This window comes from Callithrix jacchus, chromosome 10 (assembly GCF_049354715.1).
Source record: "Callithrix jacchus isolate 240 chromosome 10, calJac240_pri, whole genome shotgun sequence".
In the NCBI taxonomy this organism is placed as follows: domain Eukaryota; kingdom Metazoa; phylum Chordata; class Mammalia; order Primates; family Cebidae; genus Callithrix; species Callithrix jacchus.
This window is the reverse complement of record NC_133511.1, coordinates 93620905-93644973: the sequence shown is the minus strand read 5'-3', so window position 1 is coordinate 93644973 and position 24069 is coordinate 93620905. Positions and strand designations below refer to the sequence as shown.

Below are 24069 nucleotides of genomic sequence, written 5' to 3'. Positions count from 1 at the left end.
ACTTATATCTAAACTTATAACATATTTTAAAGAATAGTCTAAATAGTTTTAAAGGTTCTATTTATACTGTACAATGCAAATTAAGATAAACTCAGCCCATTATATCTAATTTCTATTTTATACACTTGATATAGAAAATGAAAAATCATCATTCATTTATTCATCTAACCATCCATTCATTATGATATTGAGTATATTCTATGTGCCAGGAACTACAGAAAATTTTGAAAGTACAAAGTCTGTTAAGACATAGCAATACTTCAAGGAGCATATAATATATGGAAGTAAACCAACAGAATGATGAAAAGCTTGGATAAAGGTGGCACAGGGTGTGCTGAGGAACAGGAGAGAAAAATTTAAATCAAGTTGGAAGTATCTGGGTGATTTTACAGATAAAATAGTGCTAAGTCTTGAAACACAAGTGGGGTGAGTAACACTAGGCAAATAAACAGCACATAGACATGGAGAGTGATATGGCACAACATTGTGAGTGAATGTACAAGTAGTTTAGATTTCAAGGAGGGTATGAGAAGACTGTTGTAAAGTCATACGAGATGAATTTAGAGAAAAGGAAGGTCATATCCTCAATGGCCTCCTGTGGTAAGCAGAAAAGTTTAACTTTATTCTGAAAGTAATGATGCATCATTGAAAAACTGTAAGAATTTTACCATAGAAAAAAAGCCTGTTTTATAAAAGTATTCTTTGAATAGCTTACTTAATTTGATTGATACCTTAATCCATGACATCTTATTATTTTATACTTATTTCTCCTATGAAATGTCCATAATATATCCTATGTAACAAGTACTCTTCCTTCTTGTAATTATTTGTTGAAATATTTTATTTAAATAACATAGTTATTCCATGCTATAAAGGCAAGGCATATTACCCTGGTATTTATTATTTTTGGGTCCTGACACTTATCTTAAATAAATACTTGTTAATTATCTGTCTTTCCTGAGAAAGTAAGAAGGCATTATGTGGAGCTTTTATCCAGCTGTAATACCAGAATATGGTTTAATATCTGCCCCAAAACAGTATCTTAAATTGAATTAAATGAGCAACAATGCTAACAGAGAAAATAAGAATATATATTCCCCAAATAATTTAAGTTTGAATTTAGAATATGTTTGATAATTTCCCTTCCAGGAGATTTACTTACCTGATCTCACAGAGGTTTACTTGTCTATCTATTAGATAATGAGCTCTGTCTTGTGGTACACAGGCCTTATTTTGAGCTTCTGAGCATTCCCCATGCCAAATCTATTTCCCCATACACAGCAGGCACTAAAATGTACATTGAATTGTGCATTAAATTTAGATTGTATTCTCTCAGGAAAAAATAGAAAGAAAATACTAAAGTAGATAATCCAATCCAGCAGCTGTTTGTCTCAGTTTTACTTTAAATATCAGGCAAAAATGGGGGTGTCGAGAACAGGAGGATTATACATGTAATTACAGCAAACTCATTTTGATTTAATTAGCTGATGACTTAGAGAAAATACAACTATTGTTTTCATTCTTTTAATAACTCAGAAGCCCAAACATAAAGGGTTCTACTAAAATGTTCTCATATATAATAAAATATGTCTCTAAATATATATTATTTACCCAAGATAAAATGAAGTCTTTCTAGGTATAGTCATTCTTACACTGAACAAGCTGCTATTCTTATCCTGTACCATATGGATATGTTCAAATGACGTAGGCAATAAAAATGGATTATCTCAAGTTTGTGAAGAGGTAATTCATTTTCTCATAGTTATAATATAAATATCATTTGCATTTCAAATATTCACATTGACTTCCATGAATCAGTTTTGAAACTTTTAAGCCAAATATTCCAAGAATAAATACACAACAGTACTTAGGAATGGATGCAGAGGTGTTAATTATAATATATTGGTCTATAGTTAAATTTGTATTCGTCTAAGACAAAAAAAAAAAGATTTTATTTAAAGTAAACACAGATTCTGTCTCCTTATGTCAGTAATAAGCTAATTAATCAACAATGAATTTAAATGTACAGGTAATGAAGGTGACTCAGGAATTAGCCTTGCAGAATTTTCGGTCTTCAGAACAAGAAATGGCTAAAAATTAAACCTTGCAAACCCTTCCACCTTCTTTATGGAGAAAAAAGTAGATTCCAGAAAGCCAGCAGCTATAGAAGGAGAGAGTCAAAGAATAGAAGACACATAAGAAAGAACTTCTGATTGATTCATGACATTCATATGATATTAGTTATTTTTATCTAAAACCAGAAAGTGATAGAAAAATCAAAATCATAAAAAGTAAGTCTGGGGTTTAAAATAAGACAATAATACAGCTCAATACAGCAGTGTCTGTAATTGTGACAGGTTGTCTCAGTCCATTCAGGGTGCTATAACAAAACATCTTAGATTCGGTAATTTATTGAAACAGAAATTTATTTCTCATAGTTCTAGAGGCTGGGAAGTCCAAGATCAAAATGCCAGCAGATTTAGTGTCTGGTGAAGGCATGTTCCCTGCTTAAAAGGGAGCCTCTTGCTGTATCCTCACATGGCAGAAGGACAAAGCAGCTCCCTACAATCTTTTATAAGAGCATTAATTCCATTCCTGAGGGTACAACAGTCATAACTTAATCACTTCCCCAAAGACCTTACTTCTTAATAATATTAGGTTCCAGCACAGGAATTTGGGGGAGACACCAACATTCAGACCATTGCACAGGTACAGCATTCAGTATTTACACTGAAAAGAGAAGAAAGTTTATAACAAAAGGATGCCTGAGTACTTTACAAGGTGAGGGAAGTTGAATGCAGTGTTCCAGGCCTCAAATCTTAAACAACGTTATCTGTGCATGTAAAGGAACTAAGCAGGTAAAGATAGGAAATAATTGCCAATCATCATCTTGGTGGATGCCAGTGAAACTTTCCAAGCTCTTAGCAAAATGACAATAATAATTAGTATAACTATGTATTAACTTACACAATAATTATAATAAAGCAACTATAGCTAACATTTATTAAACAATTTTACAATAAACAATCCAATCACATAAACTTATGCAATCTTCATAACAGCCCATGGAGGTAGGTATTAATGGTACCTCATTTTAAAGTTATAAAAATACAGACCTAGAAAGATTAAGTCATTGATCTAAAAATCTCATAGCTAGAAAGAGGCGGAATGAAGACTAAATCAAGACTGTTTGATTCTAAAATCTAGACTATTTTCTCACATCTGTGGGGATGGACATTTGAAATAAGCCAGATCCAGATGAGTTCAAAGAGGAAAGAACCAGCTAGAAATAAAGAAGTTTCAGCTATCTTGTAAGTTTCTGGCACAAATTAAAAATTAAAAAATAGCATATCCAAGCAAGGATATGACATGTGTTAGACATAGTTTGTCCTCAATGAACATTTAATATACAACAATACTTAATTTATCTTCATGTGATGTACTATGATATTCTTATTCTATTCCATTAAATTTTGATAAGGACCCAATAAATGATTTATGACTCATTAATAAGATACTCTACACAGTGGTCTAAGCCTAATTCTGTCATTTCTACGAAGCACATACTATTGTTATCTCCATTTTTAAAGATGAGAAAACGGAGTAGCAGAGTGGTTAAGTAACTTACATATTTATGGAATAAACATATATGGCTCAAGCCATGGGGCTATGTTTAGTAGACCAAAGTCAAGTTTTACCTCCTCAAACAAAAAGCTTCAGCTTACGAGGCTAACATTCTAGGCAAAAGTTATATTGAATAATATTCAATGGGATAAAATATAATATCCTGTTTTAGTATGTCTGTGTTACCAAAAACAATTAACAGGTAACAGACCATCATCAATAGTTCAAAATGGTCTAGTTAATTTTTCCAAGTTGTCTTTTTTCATACTTGTTTATATTTGTGAAAATTCTTTCACTCTGATAGCGCATGACAGAACAGATCACCCATGGTTAGTAAGATTAATAACAACTGTCTCTCATATCTAATCTCAGAAGTCTAAATTTTAGGTAGATAGGGCTTTTTATTCTTTTATGTGATTTTACACTGGCCTTGGAGTCAAAATGCCTGGGTTTCAGTTTTGACTCTGTTCAACAATGTGACTAGATTGCTTCTTGAAGAATATTGCAGTGGGGTAGAAAGAATACAAGCAGCACACCTGATGCTATGAGTTCTAGACTTGTCATTGCTCTGGTTTCCTGTGTAAATTTGACCCAAAATTAAAAATGGTGGCTTAAAAGAAAGAGAAGGAAAATTATAAACTTCAAGTGCTAGAAATTAAGACTACACAACTTAGTGAGATCACGTGGGCAGTTTAGAATAGATTATATTATATAGACAAATACTTTTGTAACTTTCTTATTATATTACTGTGTTAGCTGGCTTCCCTCTTTTTGCTCCATAGTAATATAATTTGTTTGTTTAATCTTTTCTGAAAACAAATCAATGAAAGTTCAAATAGTATAAATCACTAAAAACAGTCCCCAAAGATCTGGCAGAATACAGAAAAACTACCTCTTCTTACCAAATATAAGTCTGAACCTTGATTCAAGGCAGTGGAGCCAGTTAGGAAAAAGATTAAGAATGTTCCATTCACACCCATTGCCTCAGAGACACAAGAGAGCACCAGAAGGAACCTGTTCCTTCATGTGTATACTCAGTTCACAAATAAAACATAGAAATGAAATGATAAGAGAAGATATAAAAATTTTTAGCAGAAAACAGAAAGTCAACAAATTAAATACGATTATAACTTCTAATAGCTCAATTAAAACTTGAACAATATTGACAGCAAAAACCATAAACAATACTATAGAAAATAAAATCCTTAACCCAGAGGATAATCTCAAAGAGATTTCGCAGAATACTGCAGTAAAGTGAAAAGGGCTGGAAACACTAAGGGATTAAATAAAAGACATGCAGGACAGATAAGATACTTCTAACCAACAAATATTAACGGCTCATAGGGTAGAAAATAGAAATAAGGGTAGAGAGAATACTGAAACAAAAAGTCATCTTTGTAGAGGAAAGACCTGACCCACAGGACAAAAATTGTTCATGGAGTATACAGAAAATTAACTAAAAGTGACCAATCAGTAATATTTCTAAGTAAAATTTATAAATATCAAAAATTTTCAAAAAACTATATCTAATAAGCATCCAGCCTGGGGTTGAAAAGAACAAGTGAGAAACAGATTTTCAAGGAACAGAAAAAAAAAAACCCAAAAAACTAGGTTGACCTCAGACCTCCACAATACAACAACCAGAAGAAAATGAGTGATATCTATAAAATTTCCCAAATTCTATACTCTATCAATTTATTGCCCAGGTAAGAAGGCATGAGAAACATTGTTTCCTCAAGTAAACAAAAGCTTAGATGTGTCCTTTCTGCATATTTATAAAAAAACTAAATAAAGATATAATCAATTTACTGAGACATGAACCCACATAATGAACTCAAAATGGTACTGAAAATATTATAAAAAGGCTAGTACACTATTGAAATAAATTATAATGACCTAAGTGTAAAGAATTATTTTAGAGAATACAGCCAAAAATGCAAATGCTAACTAATAGTTATCACAAGAGTAGATATTATTATCTAAAACCCAAGATAGTATTTAAAATGCCTAGAAGTAGGGTAGCAGAAGAAGAAAAAATACAAATAAGGGAGTATTACTTTGTCAACTTACATGACAGTGGATAATCAGTAAATATTATTTTATTCTGCATACTTAAAAAGTGTTTAAATACTTTTTATCTTAAAAAGTACTAAATTAAAATGTGAGTAAATTTAAAAAATAACGGCATGTCACTAAATCACTAGTAAAAAGGCATAACCAAATATATATAATGAACACAAGAAATTTAAAAGTTCAATAAAACACAAAAATAAAAAATACAAAACAGGTGTATCTTGATATAATTGTCCTTTAGAGAAAACACACTCAGATTTGTTTATGCAAAATACATAAGTTATTTGCTGTTAATTAAATTACCAACAATATGAATATAGATAACAATGTATAAGAATTAGGGTTCTAATAAGTTAAGTCATAACTATATGATAAAAATACTCTAAAACCAATAAAATCATGTGTTTAAAATAATTTAATGAAATAGAAATTTGCTGATAATATATATGTAGAATCCATTTAGTAAATGTAGGAAAATATATATACATGTGGCATATATGAACATATCTGCATAGATAACCAAAGTAATTAGAAGGAAATATTCCAACTGTTTACACTGGTGTTAGTACTATGAATTATTTTAATATTTTTCTCAATACTTTCCTGCATTTTATGATTTTAATTTAGAAAAAAATTCACTAAGAAACACAAAATACCAGAATAACTGGAAGGATATATCTGCCTTCTGGATTGGGATACAAAATAAAGATGTCAATTCTTTATAACAAATTACACATTTAATACAATTAATCAAAATGAATTTGAAACTTTGCCAGGATATTTTAACATTTTAGACCTACAAAAAGTGAAAGTGTCCTTAATAGTTCAAAAAAGAAATAGTACATATAATGAAATACTGACAATTAGAAAGATGAAATACATAAAACCACTAACCCTGATTACCTAAAGTGGTGGAATTATGGGTGAGTTTATATTTTTCTATTATATATTTACCCCAGTAAACATATCTACTTTTATAAAATGTTGAAAATAACAGGTCATTATATTTTTTGAATCCACTTAAAATAATAGTAAAACGATGGAATGAGTTTCATTTTCCTTATACATACATATATTCTCTAACCTTAGTATACACAGTATGTATTATTTCTAAATTCAGAAGATAAAAAACTTTGATTTTTAAAATTGTATTCCAACATCCATCTTCCACTACGTTAAAAAGTCAACCAACACCTCACTGCTCCAATTTAAATGTGTTTCCTCTTATACAGTCAGTCTTCAGAGGAAATAGGAAAAAGTTTCAGTCTTCAAACAACAGGTGATCTGACATGTCATCTTTTCTGAAAGAGCTAAAACGGGTTAGCCTAAAACTCAGCCTTCCCATGAATTCTCAGTTTTCTGTAAAAATGTTAGTTTCTATTTCTGACTTAGTTTTGACAGAGTAAAGGACATGGGATTTTTAAAGAGAAACTTAACTCTTCTTTTAGAGTAACAGCAAAATAAATAAAAGAAAAAAATTTCTATATTTCTTCAAAAGACACTCACATTAAAATGACAACATGTTTCATTGTGTGCTTTACTATAGGCTGTAATTACATAAATATTTTTAAGAAGATATACAATCTATCTTATCTATTCATGCTTTCAACCAACTATCCATCTATCTATTATTCCCAGAAATAATCCCAAACCCAAATTTGTGTTTTTCTTTCTCATGCATACTTTATTACTACATATGTGGATATTAATAAATTATATATATAGCATTACTCTGCATTTTCTATTTTGCATATATATGCAGAGATGTAATCATACAGTCTCTAGGTTTTACTTAATCACTGTTTTCCCTCTCCTTGAACCTCCCTCCATTGTTAATCCTGTCTTTCTCAAGTTCTCCATGATTATATACACAAGCAATACATGCAAAAAGCTCACAGGAAGTGTAAAAAAAAGTTTCCTTAGATATTCTTTTACTTAGATGGAATAGGTTCTAAGCAGATTATATATATTTGATATTAAAAGATGTTCACCCAAAATAGATGAAGATATATTTTTCTGCATATCCTCACTAGCAAAATTACATTTTCCAGTGTATTATACCATTATCATTTTGACTGCCCTCATTACTGCTACTGAATTGGAGCATCTTTTCATAGTTTAATCATTTATGAATCACCCTTCTATATGTTTTGTCTTCTCTCTAGTTTTGTAAGAACTCTTCCTATATATCAATCTTTTTCGTATCTTCTATATTACTAACATTAATTTTCCAAATTAGCTGTTAGAAATTTCCAACTCTTCTTGCCATGTTTTTAAAAATTATATAATCGTATTTTATAGATTTATAATTTCTAGTCTTAAGAAGTATCTCACCCCTAGATTGTGGATGTAGCCTCTCCAATTTTCTCATAGAACTTGTATTTTCAATTTTTCACATATTTTTTGCACATTTTGAAGTCATTTTTTTAAATCAAAATTTTTAAATGGGTTTATTGTATTTTCTTCAATTCTGACAGGCATTGTAACAGCATCATTTATTTAATAATCCACCACTTTCTCAATGAATTAAAATAATTTTATCTTCAACTAAATTCCTTTGTTTAGCAGACTCAATTTTTGAATTCTTTTCTGCATTAATCTACTTGCCTATTCTTGTATCAATGTTTTATTGATTCATTACAATGATTTTATAGTATAATCTGACATCTGGTAAGGCAGGTTTCCTCTCATTTTTTAATTCAAAAAACATCTTGTCACTTTTTGCCATATAAACTAAGGATCACATCATGCAAATTTAAAAAACAATATACATGTACAATACATGTATATATGAATTTTTGGAGCATTAACTCTTTTTATTTGTATTCTTTCTAATCTGTCTATCCATCCTGCATCCATCCATCCATCCGTCTTGAGACAGGATCTTGCTCTGCTGCCAAGGTTGGAGTGCAATGACGTAACTACGGCCCACTGCAATTTCAACTTCCTTAGTACCACCACAGCCTCGTGAGTACCTGGGACAACAGGTGCACAACACCATTTCTCTGCAAGAAATGGTGTCTCGCTATGTTGCCAGGACTGGTCTCTAACTCCTGGGCTCAAGAGATCCTCCTGCCTTGGCCTCACAAAGTGATGGGTTACACGCATGAACCTCTTCACTCCACCCTCTTTTTATAATATTAATTATCTCTACCTCAAAACAAATATATCTTCCCTTTTGTTCAAATCTTCCTGTGTGCCCTTCAAAAAGATTATAGTTTTCTTTCATTTGGAAGTGTGCTTTTTGTTAAATTTATTACTAAATATTTTATGTAATTTTAGCTGCTTTTGTGTATAGCCTATTTTTTCCCATTTCCCTTTCTAGGTACTGTTGGGACTCAGAAAACAATACCCTCAAATGAAGGACTAAGAAGCAGCCTTAGAAGCAAAGTTACCTTCTGACAACCTCTTTACCTCCTGTCTCTCATTCTCCTAAGAGGCAAAATACTAGAATCCCTCTTCCCCAAGGTGGGTCATAGAAACCAGTACCCCTTTTCTCCAAAGCCAGCTTTAAAGCCTAAAATATTACTGTAACCTCCCCCATAGAAACCAGAAGCTTTTTTCTCCAAAGCCAGCTTCGAAGCCTAAAATATTACTCTAACCTACCCCACTTCTTTCTGTAGTAGATGGCCACAATGAAATTAAGACACTCATTCCACAGTAGTCCTACCTTCATACGCAGGAGAAAAGAATGCTACATATAGAGCCTTATTGAGTTCTCCCAACTCAGTCAGTTGATCAAACAAATTTGCTAATATTTTCTCTTGTCAACCTCTGTTTGTTATAAGGGTATCAACTGTGACTCTTATGTTGGAAAAGAAAGGTATTAGTTCCTTTTTGTCCCTAGAGTTCTTCTATTCTGAATGGAATTTTAAATTTTTTTTTTTTTTTGAGATGGAATTTCGCTCTTGTTACCCAGGCTGGAGTACAATGGCGCGATCTCGGCTCACTGCAACCTCCGCCTCCTGGGTTCAGGCAATTCTCCCACCTCAGTCTCCTGAGTAGCTGGGATTACAGGCACACACCACCATGCCCAGCTAATTATATATATATATATATATATATTTTTTTTTTTTTAATTTTTATTTATTTATTTATTTTTATTTTTTAAGTAGAGACGGGGTTTCACCATGTTGACCAGGATGGTCTAAATTTTCATCTAACCATCTTATCACCTTATTAATTTTTAACTTTTTTGAGTTTTGAACTCTTCAGTAAATCATTATAAAAAGAATATTCTAACCTTTCATTAGCCTTTGTAAGACCTTTAAAAAATGTAGAGAAATAATATTTATAGAAGTTAAATCCTATTTACATCCTAATTTTGTCTTAAATAGTTATAGTAGTTCACATTTTTGGAAAATAATTACTGCTTGTCCTTGATTGAGAATATTTTACATTTAAGTAGTTTCCTTATATTTAACAGAAATTTTAATAAGAATAGCTAGCTGATTATTGTCATGCTTATCAATTTATCACTATTAAGGCCTGACATGGAATGTCCTGTTTTCATGAAATAAACTTCATTAGGCCATGGGTATTACTGTTTTAATTAAATGAAAGGTGAATTAGATATATTAGTATTTCCTTTTCAATTTTTATATTTCTATACTTCAGCAAACTTAGACTTTTTTCTATTTTATACTCTCTCTATCAAGATATGGTATTAGGCCAAGCACGGTGGCTCCTATCTATAATCCCTAGTCCTTTGGGAGGTCGAGGTGGGATGATCACTTGAACTCAGGAGTTCAAGACCAGCCTGAGCAACACAGGAAGACCTTATCTCTACTAAAAATAAAAAATTAACCAGGTGCATACCTGATGTTCCAACTTGAGAAGCTGAGGCAGAAGGGTCACTTGAACCCAGGAAATAGAGGCTGCAGTGAGCTATGATGGCATCACTGCATTCCAGCCTGGGCAACAGAGTGAGAGCTTATCTCCAAAAAAAAAAAAAAGATGGGTACTAAAATTAAGCTAGATTCATAATACTAACTGAAATAACTTTCCAAATTTACCATGGTCAGAATTAGTGTAATAGGCATTGCTTTTTCCCTGTTTTTTCTTTCCACAATTAGAGAACTGCAAATCCATCTGGTCAGGGGGGTTTTTTTCTATATACTTCAGTTATCTTCTAATTTCTATTATGGTAATGACATTCAAATTTTAAAAATATTAATCAAATTTTGTATTGTATTTTATAAATATTAATCAAATTTTATATTTTCAATCATTTTATCTAGGTTTTATAAGTTACCAGAGTTGCAGTTGTATGATCTTATGATGAATTTATTTGTGTCTATGGTTAGTCTTCTCTCTCAATCTTACTCACAGATTTTAGCTCTCGTAATCAGGCTCAAAAGTGATTTTGCTATTTTCAAAGAATGATCTCCTGGGATTTGTTTATCCTTTCTATTTTTTCTTCTTTTTTTGTTTATAGTTTCCTTGATTCTAGCTTCTATCTGTATTAATTCCTTCTTCTTGGCTTACTCTGATTTGTTTTCTTGTTCTTATCTAATTTATTATGTTTGACAAAGAAATCATTTTGTCAATGAAGTAAAAAAGTCTCAAGATTTAAGCCAAGGCAGTAATATTTAATACAATGAGGTTATGAGACTAGGGAGTAGAATGTGTGTCCCAGGTCTCTCCCGATAAAGTCACTTATGCTTTTTAGCAAATCACTTCATCTATCTGGCTAATAGTTTCCACATCTATAAACTGAAAAGAATATATAGTCTGATAGTTCCTGTTAAGTTAAAAAAAAATTACACATGATAATATTTGTAAACTTTCAGCTCCATTTGAGAAAGTAGGGTGTTTAAAGGAATAAGAGACATTGAAACAACTGAATTAGCAATCATTGCCTTAAGAAACAACAGTATCTTAGGAAAATTCTATTTTTCTATGACAGCAAAATATGACTGGCCTTCCTTATCTGTGTATTCCACTTCAGTTCATTCAACTAACTGCAGATCAGAAAAAATAAGTGCATCTATACTGAACATGTACAAAACTTTTTTCTACTTGTCATTATTCCCTAAACAATAAGGTATAACTGTTTAAACAGCATTTGCTTTGTATTAGGTAAGTAATTTAGAGAAGATTTAAAGTATATGGGAGGATGTGTGTAGGTTATGTGCAAATACTATACCATTTTATATAAGGGACTTAAGCAAACATGAATTTTGGTTTCCACTTCTCCTCAGGTAAAAAGGAACTGATGTATAAAAGAGGCCTATACTTTATGAATGTTCACATCATAATCCAGTGAACTCATACAATGTTTCACAAATGTGAATGCTCTAATAAAACTTCTTTTTAAAGAAGGTGCATCTAAGTTACACTGGAGAAGACAGAGAGATTTAAAAAAAGTTAGTATGATGTCATTAAACCACATCTTCATATTATTCTTGGAAGAAATGAAATAATCTAGGGTCAAATGGTAGGTTTCAGGGGCTCCACAACTCCTGTGATCTTGCAAATAAAAGCATATGTGTATATCTTTACAGTTTTATGGGGAGAGTCTAACATTCATTAGATTTGCAGAGAGTTTGGTTCCTGAAAAAGGATGTAAATACTATTCTAGATGACGAATTGAACTTTCTATTCTTAGTGACTGATTAAGGTTTTCCACTGTCATACTTTTGGAACTTCACCAAAGAGACCGTTTTGTTGTTGAACGGCTACAACTAGTGAAAACTCTAGTTCACATCAAGTCAAAAATTCAACTTCTGATGTAAACTACTGTTCATATCAAGTCAAAATTACCTCTAAAATTCCCATCTATTTTCTTGATTCCAGTCTCTAATAAAGAACAGAATAAAACATTTCCCATTCCTGAAAACAGTCCTTTATGTATTTGAAGAGAGCCATCTTAGCTCCAAGAAGTTTTTCTCTTATAGGATGATGCCTTTATACAACATATCAGGTAAACTCTACTCCCTAATTCAAAATGTTTCTTTAAAGGCAGATGGTTTCACTATTCATTCAGTTAATATTTTATATTTTGAAAAAGTTCTTTAGTCATAGCTGACTTTTTCTGATAGAAGAATGGATCACTCTAGATTTACTTATTAATTTCAGAAAATTCAAAGGAATCAATTACATTATGTTAATGTATATGTCCCCATGAGTTCTACAGAATTCTCACATACTTATTTACTTTGCTAAATTCTTAGAAATGAACTCATAAAAATATTTAAAAATTATTTTTGGCCATGAGTTATTGTCAAAATATTTATTGATGGATTCCAACCATTTTCAATCTTGTAGGTGGAAGTCATTTTTGTATTTCTTTATATGGATTCAGAAGGGATAACTGGAAAATAGCATTACTTTAAATGGTACTAAAATCATCATTTACATTAATTCTCTTTTGGGAAAAAAAGAGAAAATATTTAAAGGAGTAAAATATAGCCCATGCAAAGCAGAACAAATTCCAAGGTGGTAAATCAAGCTCTGTAAAACTCAGAACCAAAATTAAATAAATATACACGGGTATTACTTACGGATACAACTCTGAAAGATGTTCAGCTAATGCATAAGCAGTCGGGTCTCTGTCCAAGGCATACAGAACAATATCTGACTCCTTCTGTAGAATGGCTTTTGTGTGTCCTCCCGAACCAAATGTCATATCTAGAAAAATCTAGCCAACACAGAAAAAGAAAATTACAACTTAGCATAAACAAAACTTATTCTTGACAACTATCTCAATTTCTAGAAGCACACAATGATTTTCAGAGTTGACAGTAAATAGGAAAATAATTACAATCATTTTTCCTATAATTGAATTTGTTAAATGAGATCTGGCTCAATTATGAGTGATCAGTCCAAAAGCACTGATCAGAGTATCAGTAAAATAACCTCTGACACAGACTGGCTAATTCAAGACAAATTTATATTTCTCTTTATAAGGTCAAATTGGTCACACTGTTGTGCTCCCAGCTCTTTAACATGTCCAACACCCAGCTGGTAATAACATTTTTAATAATTTTCATTTGGATATGGCTTACAATTGGTGTGGTTCGTTTTATCTCAATTTCTATTAATGCTTTAAATGAAAATTAATGATAAAAAGAGAAAGATAGAGAAATAGAATAAACATCCTTAACAATAAATACACACATGACAAATCAGATAAAATCTGACAAACTTACAGATTATATCTGTAATAACAAAATAACAAATATGAACTAAAAAAAAAAGCTTTTCAAGTCCAAACACCTAGGGTAAATTCTAGGTTTGACACTAAAAAAATTTGGGATAGTTACTTAAAGTCACAAAATTCCAGTGTCTTTAGCACTTAGAAAGAAAATGAAGAAAAGAATACCATCACCACTTGCCTAACTGATAAGCTAATATGTCATTTCTCATGTAAATCAAAACACTTTTGAGAGTAAAACATTTGTCAGTAGTAATTTTTCCAGGAAACAGGATAGGATGTACTTGAGTATGTATCACTCAATGCTTGGCTCATTCCAGATATAGAGTATAGTTAATTGAATCTGAATTTACTTCTTGGCTATATTATTTGGCCATACTCTAAAGAGAATAGTCAGGTCACAGTTGAGCAAGAAACCAGACCTGGACCATAAGAAACATATGTGTGTACAAGTTACTTGATTGTGCAAGACAAGACATTCTCCACATATTCCCTCAAAGTTATGCTCTTAGTTTAATGGACCCTTTCAGTAAACTTCACTGGTGTTATGCAAATAAAAATAATTACTCTAATAATATTGACGACAGTGACAAATAGCATAAATCTATTGCCTAGACTTAAAAAATATCTAAACATACAGTTTTCTTAACGTTCATGTGTAACTTACATAAGAAGGAAATTCGTGTCATGGATTTGAATATGTCCCTGCTCTGAATGTTTCCACTTATTTCAGAGAGAGTGGTCAGAAACTGGGCATGCAATTATGCTTTGATTTTTTTTGGCTCCTGTCTACCATGCTGAGTCCCATACTCTGATCAAGTCCTAATAAAAGTTAGCCTGCTATTGAAAGAATAACATGGAGGAAATCTGATCAAAATTGGAGGATGGACATAAAATATAAAAAGATACAAATGTGGTAAAAATGTACAAGCATTGCTTTTTAAAACAAATGTTTTAGTGTAACTTAACTTTGAACTTCTATCATTGTCAGCACAAAAGGCATGGCAAAATATATTTTTCACTATTTTTAAACAATATCTTTTTATTTTTAGAAACACTTAAAGCTCAAGGTCATAATTTCCTTTGCTAATCACCTATTTTTTACATCTACAAATTGGTAAAAATCTTCCAATAGGCTGGCACAGTGGCTCACACCTGTAATACCAGCACTTTGGGAGGCCAAGATGGGAAGATCATGAGGTCAGGAGTTCCAGACCAGCCTGACCAACATGGTGAAACCCTGTCTCTACTAAAAATACAAAAATTAGCCAGGCGTGGTGATGCATGCCTGTAATCCCAGCTACTGAGGAGGGTGAGGTAGGAAAATCGCTTGAAACCGGGTAGTGGAGGTTGCAGTGAGCCAAGATCACACCACTGCACTCCAGCTTGGGCGACAGAGCAAGACTCTGACTCCAAAAAAAAGAAAAATCTTCCACTATACATTGTATCTGTTTAAAACTTTTGAGAAGTTCAACATAACTTAACCAAATAATATTTTTCCCAGGCAAAATCATAAGCTACTTCCTTGTCATGGGATTAATACCAAGCCTTGCAATAACTGGACTTAAACTAAAAGTATATTAAATAAAACAAGTTGGATATGATTACTCTTATCCCAAGACACAAAGTACCAATCAATACTTAAAGGAAAATCAGCATCATTAGCAATAGTCTGAAAAATGTGATTATAATTTGCATGATTATTTTTTAATATATCATGATTATACCCTTGAAGATGTACTGACAATCAAGAAAGTTTCCACAGGGGGGAAAAATATATTATTACCAGTTATGTGTAACACAGAAAGCAAAAAGTGCAGACAAATGGAATATATGAAATTAGAAGTGAATCCCACCATAAGTCCTGAGTTAATACGCAATTGGAGCCATCAACTCTCATTTTTACAATTCTAATATTCATTGTCCATCACATGTAATAGTGATACTTTGGCCTCATGAGCCACCTAGCACTACAGTTGAAAAGGGAGCCAATTAGTTTTTCCCTTCCTGTAGGTCACTAACATAAGACCACAGTTTAAAATCTGTAAGAGCTGCAAATAAAATAAGGCAACTGGTCAATATTTGTGGTTAACAAAGAAATGACCAAGAACAAATAAATCTGAATGTTTCAAAGTAACCCTTCTACGGATCTCATCTATCTATCTATCTATATATATATATTTCAAATGTATATTTTGTGCTCCAAACTTATACGGAATTCCTTCTTTGAAATTACCTGATCTATCTAAAAAAACCTCACATTTGATACTAAGTTTATTTTGGTTATGTCATTGACTACCTATATAACCCTAAGCAAATCACTTGAATTCATTAGGCTTCAATTGTTTCATCTAAGAAGAAATGGGGATAAAAGATACCCCTGTTTATCTCACAAAGATTTATAAAGATTACCTACGTCATCATTACAATCACGAAGAATGTGTCATTAGATGTTACATATACATTTTACAAACTAAGATTGCACTAAACTAGTAAGTGGCAAATGCAGGAATTAAATAGAGATGAATCTGGGCTTAAAACCTGTGTTCTTTCACCCACCACTCTGTCTTATTAAGACATGAAGTCTATATCTGCATACTGCTTTATGGTTTCCCAAGCACTGATGTTTTCCTACTTGGTCTAACAAACACTCTGTGAGGGAATTAGACAACTGGCATTATATCCATTTTCACACACACACACACACACAAAGGGAAACTCAGGTGCAGAGAGAAAATGTCGTATTACTAGTAAGTGAGGGGAAATGAAGTCCAAACCAGGTCTTGCCAACACTAAATTCTGTTCTTTCTGAAACAAGAGAGAAAGAGGAAGAAAAGGCGAAAGTGAAAGAAAGAACAAAAAATGTAAGATATAATTGGGGTTCAGAATCAAAATGAGAGCGATTTAAAGTTAAAAAAAAAAACAAAACAAAACACAAACCAGTGTTTGAGGAAAAAAAGATTCCTGATTTCTACGATCCCCCGACTTTACCTCCACTTTAATAGGGCAGCATCAGTGCAAAACAGTACTTTAAGTAATGTGATATAAATAAAGGAGCTCAGCCTCCCAAGGTAACTATGTTAAAATAACAATGTTCATTTGTGCATTTGAGTCTAGAAACATTGTTCAATATATAAGACTGATTACCATAGGACCACATAGAGTAGTTTTCATTCTTCAAAATATAAGACACATTCATTACTAAAGGACCACATAAAGTAGAATTATAATTCAGCTCAAGATGTCCAACTTTTTAGATAATTATTTTGTGTATGGTTTGCTATAAATCTCCACCTATTATCTGTAACAGTTACTGATAAGACTGATTTATTGACAGGTTACAGATTCCAATTTGATTCTGAAATTAAAAAAAAAAATTTTTAATCATAGACTCATAGGTGGTTAAAGCAATCAGGACCCATGGAAATAATGCACATTTAATTCATTTATTGTACATACTGTTCCACCTTTTTAAAGAATAAATAGCCCTATACTTTCATACCACTCGAATTTCATACCCTTTAAAATACTCATCTCAGACTCCTCTCTGAAAATGAAGGCTGACAAAAATCAAGGCATTTACCAAGGATCATCTTGCAGAGACTAGATAATTAAATTATTTATTTTTTTCAATCCCATCATTCTAACCATTGAAATTTTCACACTGGAACAACACTGTTGAAATTGAACATGAAAACATTTTTATCCATAAACAAGGGCAGATCTTCTAATTTCATTTTCCTAATGTTGATTAGTCATTTTCGATCTGTGCAAAATTTTTAATAGTTGGTTCCCATCTTAATTTGGAAACAATATGGCCTGACTTTAAAATTTCTTCCTATGAATATTTTCTGGCAATCGCTAATTTTGAATTTTTAGAATTAAAGTATTTTTGAACAAATTTTAGTTAACCTGCACCTATTTGCAACTAGTTGCATTTTGGACTACTGAAAGGTGGCAAGCACATGCTTAACTGTATGGATTTTTTTTTCAGGAGGTCATTAAAAATGTTGGGCATTAATTAAGCATCTGTATATTTACTGAGCATTCAGTTATAGAGGAGATGATAGCAGGTAGAAATTACATTATAGGCTTCCAGTCTGGTGAGGGTCTTTAGACATGCAAACAGCTACAAGACTAGTTTAAAAAAAAAAACAGCAACATAAGAAACATTTACATAACATTCCACAAGAAGTCAAAAACCAGAAATGTATTCCAGTTTGTAGCAAGATAGACTAAACTGGAGGAGGTTAAAATTCAATTGATCTTTCAATGCTAGGCAGAACTCAGAGTTCACCTTATCTTCTCACTCCTCCATATTCTTCAAACCCAATTGATTACCAACTCCTGTTAAGTTGGTATCAGGTCTTGAATATTTCCATCCCTGCTTTAATTTAGGGCCATATATTCCCATACTTTACTATTGAAATAGGCCCACAATTGATACCCATTCCTCTAATCTCACTTCTAATTTTTCTTGCTACACAGTTAACAGGCTATCCTTTCTAACGTAAAATTTTGGCATGTCACATCTGCATTTAAACCACCTCAATTGCTCTCCAAAAGAACAGGATAGAGTCTAAACTTCTAGGCATAATAGGTAATATTCTTCATATTCTAGCCTTTGTATTTCTTTTGAATATCATCTCTGACTATCCTCAAAAATGAATTTAACAACATATTTTCTAGACATACGGAATATGTGAAATTGCCAAACATGCCAATCTGTCTCATATCTTCTCCCCTTTTTTGCCTTGTGTCATCTTTGTCAAATTTTATTCTCAATTATGACAGCCCTCATATATCCACAGCATTGTTCTAAAAACTAGAAATACATTAGTAGGCCAAAATAGAGATGGTCTCTAATCTCACATAGATCGCAGTCTACTGGTTTCTTGATATCTTTATCATACTGTCCTTGCCTTCTAGAATCCATCTCTAGAAGGTGCCCTAGTCCCCAGTGCCAAATGCAATACATGGCACATAGAATATAATCAACAAATAACTGCTGAACAAATAAATAAAAACAATGAAAGTTAAATGCTAGTGAAGGTATATAGAAATATAATGTGTTTTGTAAAAAGAGAGAATGTTTGACTGGAAGCCAGGATTTACTGAAAAAAAGAGGGTGAAAAGGAGAAAAAGGGAGAAAACAGAAGCAGAAACCCAGTTAACCATCTTCATGTATGAGTGAGATACTGTGTTATTTCTTGTGAGAATTAAGACATATCCCTGTCTTATTCTTTACAGTGGCTCTAGAAGACAGATAAAATAGAAAATAGTATCAAAGAAACGGTGTAAAGTGAAATTGTCACAAATCCTAATAGGCAAGATAGAGCAATTTGCATCATGCTGGCTAAATAATAAACAGCTGATTGCTGGGTCGGATGGTCTTTCCGGTTCTAGGTCATTGAGAAATCGCCTTACTATCTTCCACAATGAACTAATTTACATTCCCATCAACAGGGTAAACACGTTCCTATTTCTCAATAGACTCACAGCATCCATTGTTTCTTGACGTCTTAATAATTGCCATTCTGACTAGCGTGAGATAGTATCTCATTGTGATTTTTATTTGAATCTCTCTAATGATGGGTGATGTTGAGCTTTTTTTTCATGTTTGTTGGCATATAAATGTCTTCATTTGAAAAGTCTGTTAATAATCTTCATCCACTTTTTGAATCTGTAAGTTCCTTGTAATTCTGGATATAAAAGCTTCTGCACAGCAAAAGAAACTATCATCAGAGTGAACAGGAAACCTACAGAATGGGAGAACATTTTTGAAATCTACCCATCTGACAATGGGCTAACATCCAGAATCTACAAGGAACTTAAGCAAATTTACAAGAAAAAAGCAAACAACCCCATCAAAAAACGGGCGAAGAATATGAACAGACACTTATCAAAAAAAGACATCTATGTAGACAACAAACATCTGAAAAAAAGCTCATCATCACGGGTCATTAGAGAAATGCAAATAAAACCCACAATGAGATACCATCTCACGCCCATTAGAATGGTGATCATAAACAGTTAGGAAACAACAGATGCCAGAGAAGAAGTGGAGAAATAGGAATGCTTTTACACTATTGGTAGGAGTGTAAATTAGTTCAACCATTTTGGAACAGTATGGCAATTTCTCAAGAATCTAAAACCAGAAATACCATTTGACCCAGCAACCCCATTACTGGGTATATACCCAAAGCATTATAAATCATTCTACTATAAAGATACATGCACACGTATGTTTATTGCAGCACTATTCACAATCGCAAAGATTTGGAAACAACCCAAATACCCATCATGATAGACTGGATAAAGAAAATGTGGCACATATACACCATGGAATAATACCATGCAGCCATAAAAATGAATGAGTTTGTATCCTTTGCAGAAACATGGATGAAGCTGGAAACTATCATTCTCAGAAAACTATCAAATGAATAGAAAACCAAACACCACATGTTCTCACTCATAAGTGGGAGCTGAACAATGAAAACACATGGACAGAGGGAGGGGAACATAACACACTGGAGCCTGTCAGGGGTTGAGGTACTAGGGAAGGGATGGTGTTAGGAGAAATACCTAATGTAGATGATGGGTGCAGCAAACCATCATGGGTGCAGCAAACCATCATGGCACATGTGTACCTTTGTAACAAACCTGCATGTTCTGCACATGTATCCCAGAACTTAAAGTATAATTTTAAAAAAGAACTCTTTAGTTCAATTAGATCTCATTAGTCAATTCCGGCTTTTGTTGCAATTGCTTTTGCCATTTTTGTCATGAAGTCTTTAACCATGCCTATGTCCTGAATGGTATTGCCTAGGATTTCTTCCAGGGTTTTTACAATTTTGGGTTTTACATTTAAGTCTTGAATCCATCTTGAGTTAATTTGTGTATAAGGTGTAAGGAAGGGGTCCAATTTCAGTTTTCTGCATGGCTAGCCAGTTTTTCAAGTACCAATTATTGAATAGGAGATCCTTTCCCCATTGCTTGCTTTTGTCAGGTTTGTGGAAGAACAGATGGTTGTAGATGTGTGATGTTATTACTGAGGTCTCTGTTCTGTTCCATTGGTCTCTATGTCTGTTTTGGTACAAGTACCATGGTGTTCTGGTTACTGTAACCTTGTAGAACAGTTTGAAGTCAGGTAGAGTGATGCCTCCAGCTTTGTTCTTTTTGCTTAGGATTATCAAGGCTATATAAGGTCTTCTTAGATTCCATATAAATTTTAAAGTAGTTTTTTTCCTAATTCTGTGAAGAATATCAATGGTAGTTTGATGAGAATAGTATTCAATCCATAAATTACTTTGGGCAGTATGGCCATTTTCATGACACTGATTCTTCCAATCCATGAAGATGGAATGTTTTTTCATTTGTTTGTGCCCTCTCTTAATTCCTTGGGCAGTGGTTTGTAATTCTTGAAGAGGTGTTTCTAATAGACACAATAAAAAATTATAATGAAGATATCATCACTGACCCCACAGAAATACAAACTACCATCAGATAATATTATAAACACCTCCATGCAAATAAACTAGAAAATCTAGAAGAAATGGATAAATTCCTGGACACTTTCACCCTCCCAAGACTAAACCAGGAAGAAGCTGAATCCCTAAATAGACCAATAACAAGTTCTGAAATTGAGGAAGTAATTAGTAGCCTACCAACCACAAGTAGCCCAGGACCAGATGGATTCACAGCTGAACTCTACCGGAGGTATAAAGAAGAGCTAGTATCATTCCTTCTGAAATGATTGTAAAGGATTTAAAAGGTAGGACTCCTCCTAACTCATTTCATGAAGGCAGCATTATCCCAATACCAAAACTGGGCAGAAACACAACTGAAAAAAAAAACTTCAGCCAATATCCCTGATAAACCTCGATGCAAAAATCCTCAATAAAAAACTGAGAAACCATATCCATTAGGAGATCAAAAAACTTGTGCTGATCAAATTGGCTTCATCCCTGGATGCAGGGCTGGTTCAACATATGAAAATTAATAAACATAATCCATCATCACATACACACAACTAAAGACAAAAACCACAGATTATCTCAACAGATGCAGAAAAGGCCTTTGATAAAATTCAACATCCCTTCATGTTAAAAACTCTCAATAAACTATGTATTGATGGAACATATCTCAAAATAATAACAGCTATTTATGACAAACGTCATATTGAATGGGCAAAAGCTGTAAGCATTCCAATTGAAAACTGGTACAAGAAAACAAAACAAGGATGCCCTCTCTCACCAATCCTATTCAACATAGTATTGGAAATTCTGGCCAGGGCAATCAGGCAAGAGAAAGAAAGAAACGGTATTCAAAAAGGAAGAGAGAAAGTCAATTTGTCTCTGTTTGCAGATGACATGATTTTATATTTAGAAAATCCCATCATCCCAGCACCAAAATTTCTTAAACCGAAGCAACTTCAGCAAAATCAATGTGCAAAAATCATAAGCATTCCTTTATACCAATAATAGACAAGCGGAGAGCCAAATCATGAATGAATTCTATTCACAATCACTACGAAAAGAATAAAATATCTAGGAATACAGCAAAAAATAATTTTTTAGGGACAAAAACATTTAACTGCCTACAGTATTAGATGGCTGGTAGGATTTGAGAAAGGTTTCCACTACTGTAAAGCACCCAGATAAGTAGAAACAAAAGGCTGAATGGGCAACAGGAATGAAAAGTAATAATAACAACAATGTATGTTACATTTATTGAAGCTTATTTTATGACAAGCATAAAACTAAACATGTTATCTGTATCATTCATTCTTTTTACACGTAGGCATAAAAACACAAACATACACACTTTCAGTTAATTAAGTAATTCTCAAAGCTGTACTCTGAGGTAATTCACTATTATCATCATCAGTATTTTACAAAGAAACAAAAGTTTAGGAAGAGTTAGGTAAATAATTTGAGGTACAACTAATGAATGGTAGAGACAGATTTCAAAAACAATTCTGTCTCCTGTTCACCTGCACAATTACCTACTTTGCTTTTCGTAGCAGAATGAATTACATGCAGTGAGTAGAGAGGTAAAATAAAAAATAATCACAAGTATGCCGTACAGATAACTTGGAAGATAAGAGATACCATTTATTATGCAATTACCATGTGCCAGCACTAACTATGATACATCCTTTAAAAAATCAAATTTGGGAGGCTGAGACAAGTGGATTACCTAAGGTCAGGAGTTCGAGACCAGTCTGATCAACATGGTGAAACCCCATCTCTACTAAAAACACAAAAAATGACCTGGGCATTGTGGTGGGTGCCTGTAATCCCAGCTACCTGGGAGGCTGGGGCAGGAGAATTGCTTGAACCTGGGAGGTGGAGGTTGTAGTGAGCCCAGGTCATGCCATTGTACTCCAGCCTGGGCAACAAGAGCAAGATTCCATCAAAAAAAAAAAAAGTCTATATAATTCTTACAACAACCTGTAAAATGGATAATGTAATCTCATTTTATAGATGAGTATACTGGAGCCACTTACTTCAGAAAACATGACTTGATAACACAATTAGAGATACAGGCAGAAATAAAACAAGCATTTTTTTCCCTCCCTTCCATATCTCTCTCCCAGTTGCCACCTCTCAATTCGTGTTACACTGGCCAAGAATCAAATTCTTACTCCAGAAGAGAGAAAATTAAGTTTGAAAATACACAGGCATTTTATGAGAGAATTAGGAATTTTAAGAGAAACCATTTAAAGAGGTTTAAGAATTTCATGTGAAAATAGAAGAATTCTTTATAGTAAACTTGAAACAGCGAAGTAGGGGGACTGCTGGAAAAAGATTTTGAAGAGAATAATGTTTAAAAAAATTGAAATCTACAAATATAAGAGGGCTAACTAAAACAGCATTAATCCACAGTAAGATCAAGAAAGTTGGTTTATAACAATGCTTAAAAACACTAAGTCCTAATTATATTTTTAAAAGTTCATTCTAATCAAAAACATTGATTCATGTAAAAAACAAAAAATTAAATTATCTTCACTATATTATACAATTCATGGGACTCAGTCTTACCAATATTGCGCCTCCAAACAAGGTCAACCTGGCACATATTTGCAACAGAGGGATGCCTCTTTGACATAATTAGTGAGGTAAATGTTAGGAATGAGCTAGTATGACAAGTTTATTTGGATATTTTGAAAAATAACTAAAAAGAGTGATCTGCTTTATAACGCCCCTGAA

At 32.8% G+C, this 24069-nt stretch overlaps 1 protein-coding gene across 12 annotated transcripts in view; it reads right to left on the bottom strand.

The window, feature by feature from the left end:
- METTL15 (methyltransferase 15, mitochondrial 12S rRNA N4-cytidine) overlaps nucleotides 1-24069 on the bottom strand; it is a 287618-nt gene that overhangs the window by 158381 nt on the left and 105168 nt on the right. For all 12 annotated transcript variants that reach the window (XR_013522912.1, XR_013522911.1, XR_004730589.3 and 9 more), the window contains exon 4: nucleotides 13203-13339. Coding sequence is in view for 9 of the 12 variants with exons in the window: in XM_054240723.2 (XP_054096698.1) it covers nucleotides 13203-13339 (137 nt within the window). In the remaining 3 variants the exon portion in view is untranslated. The remainder of the gene's footprint in view (nucleotides 1-13202; nucleotides 13340-24069) is intronic.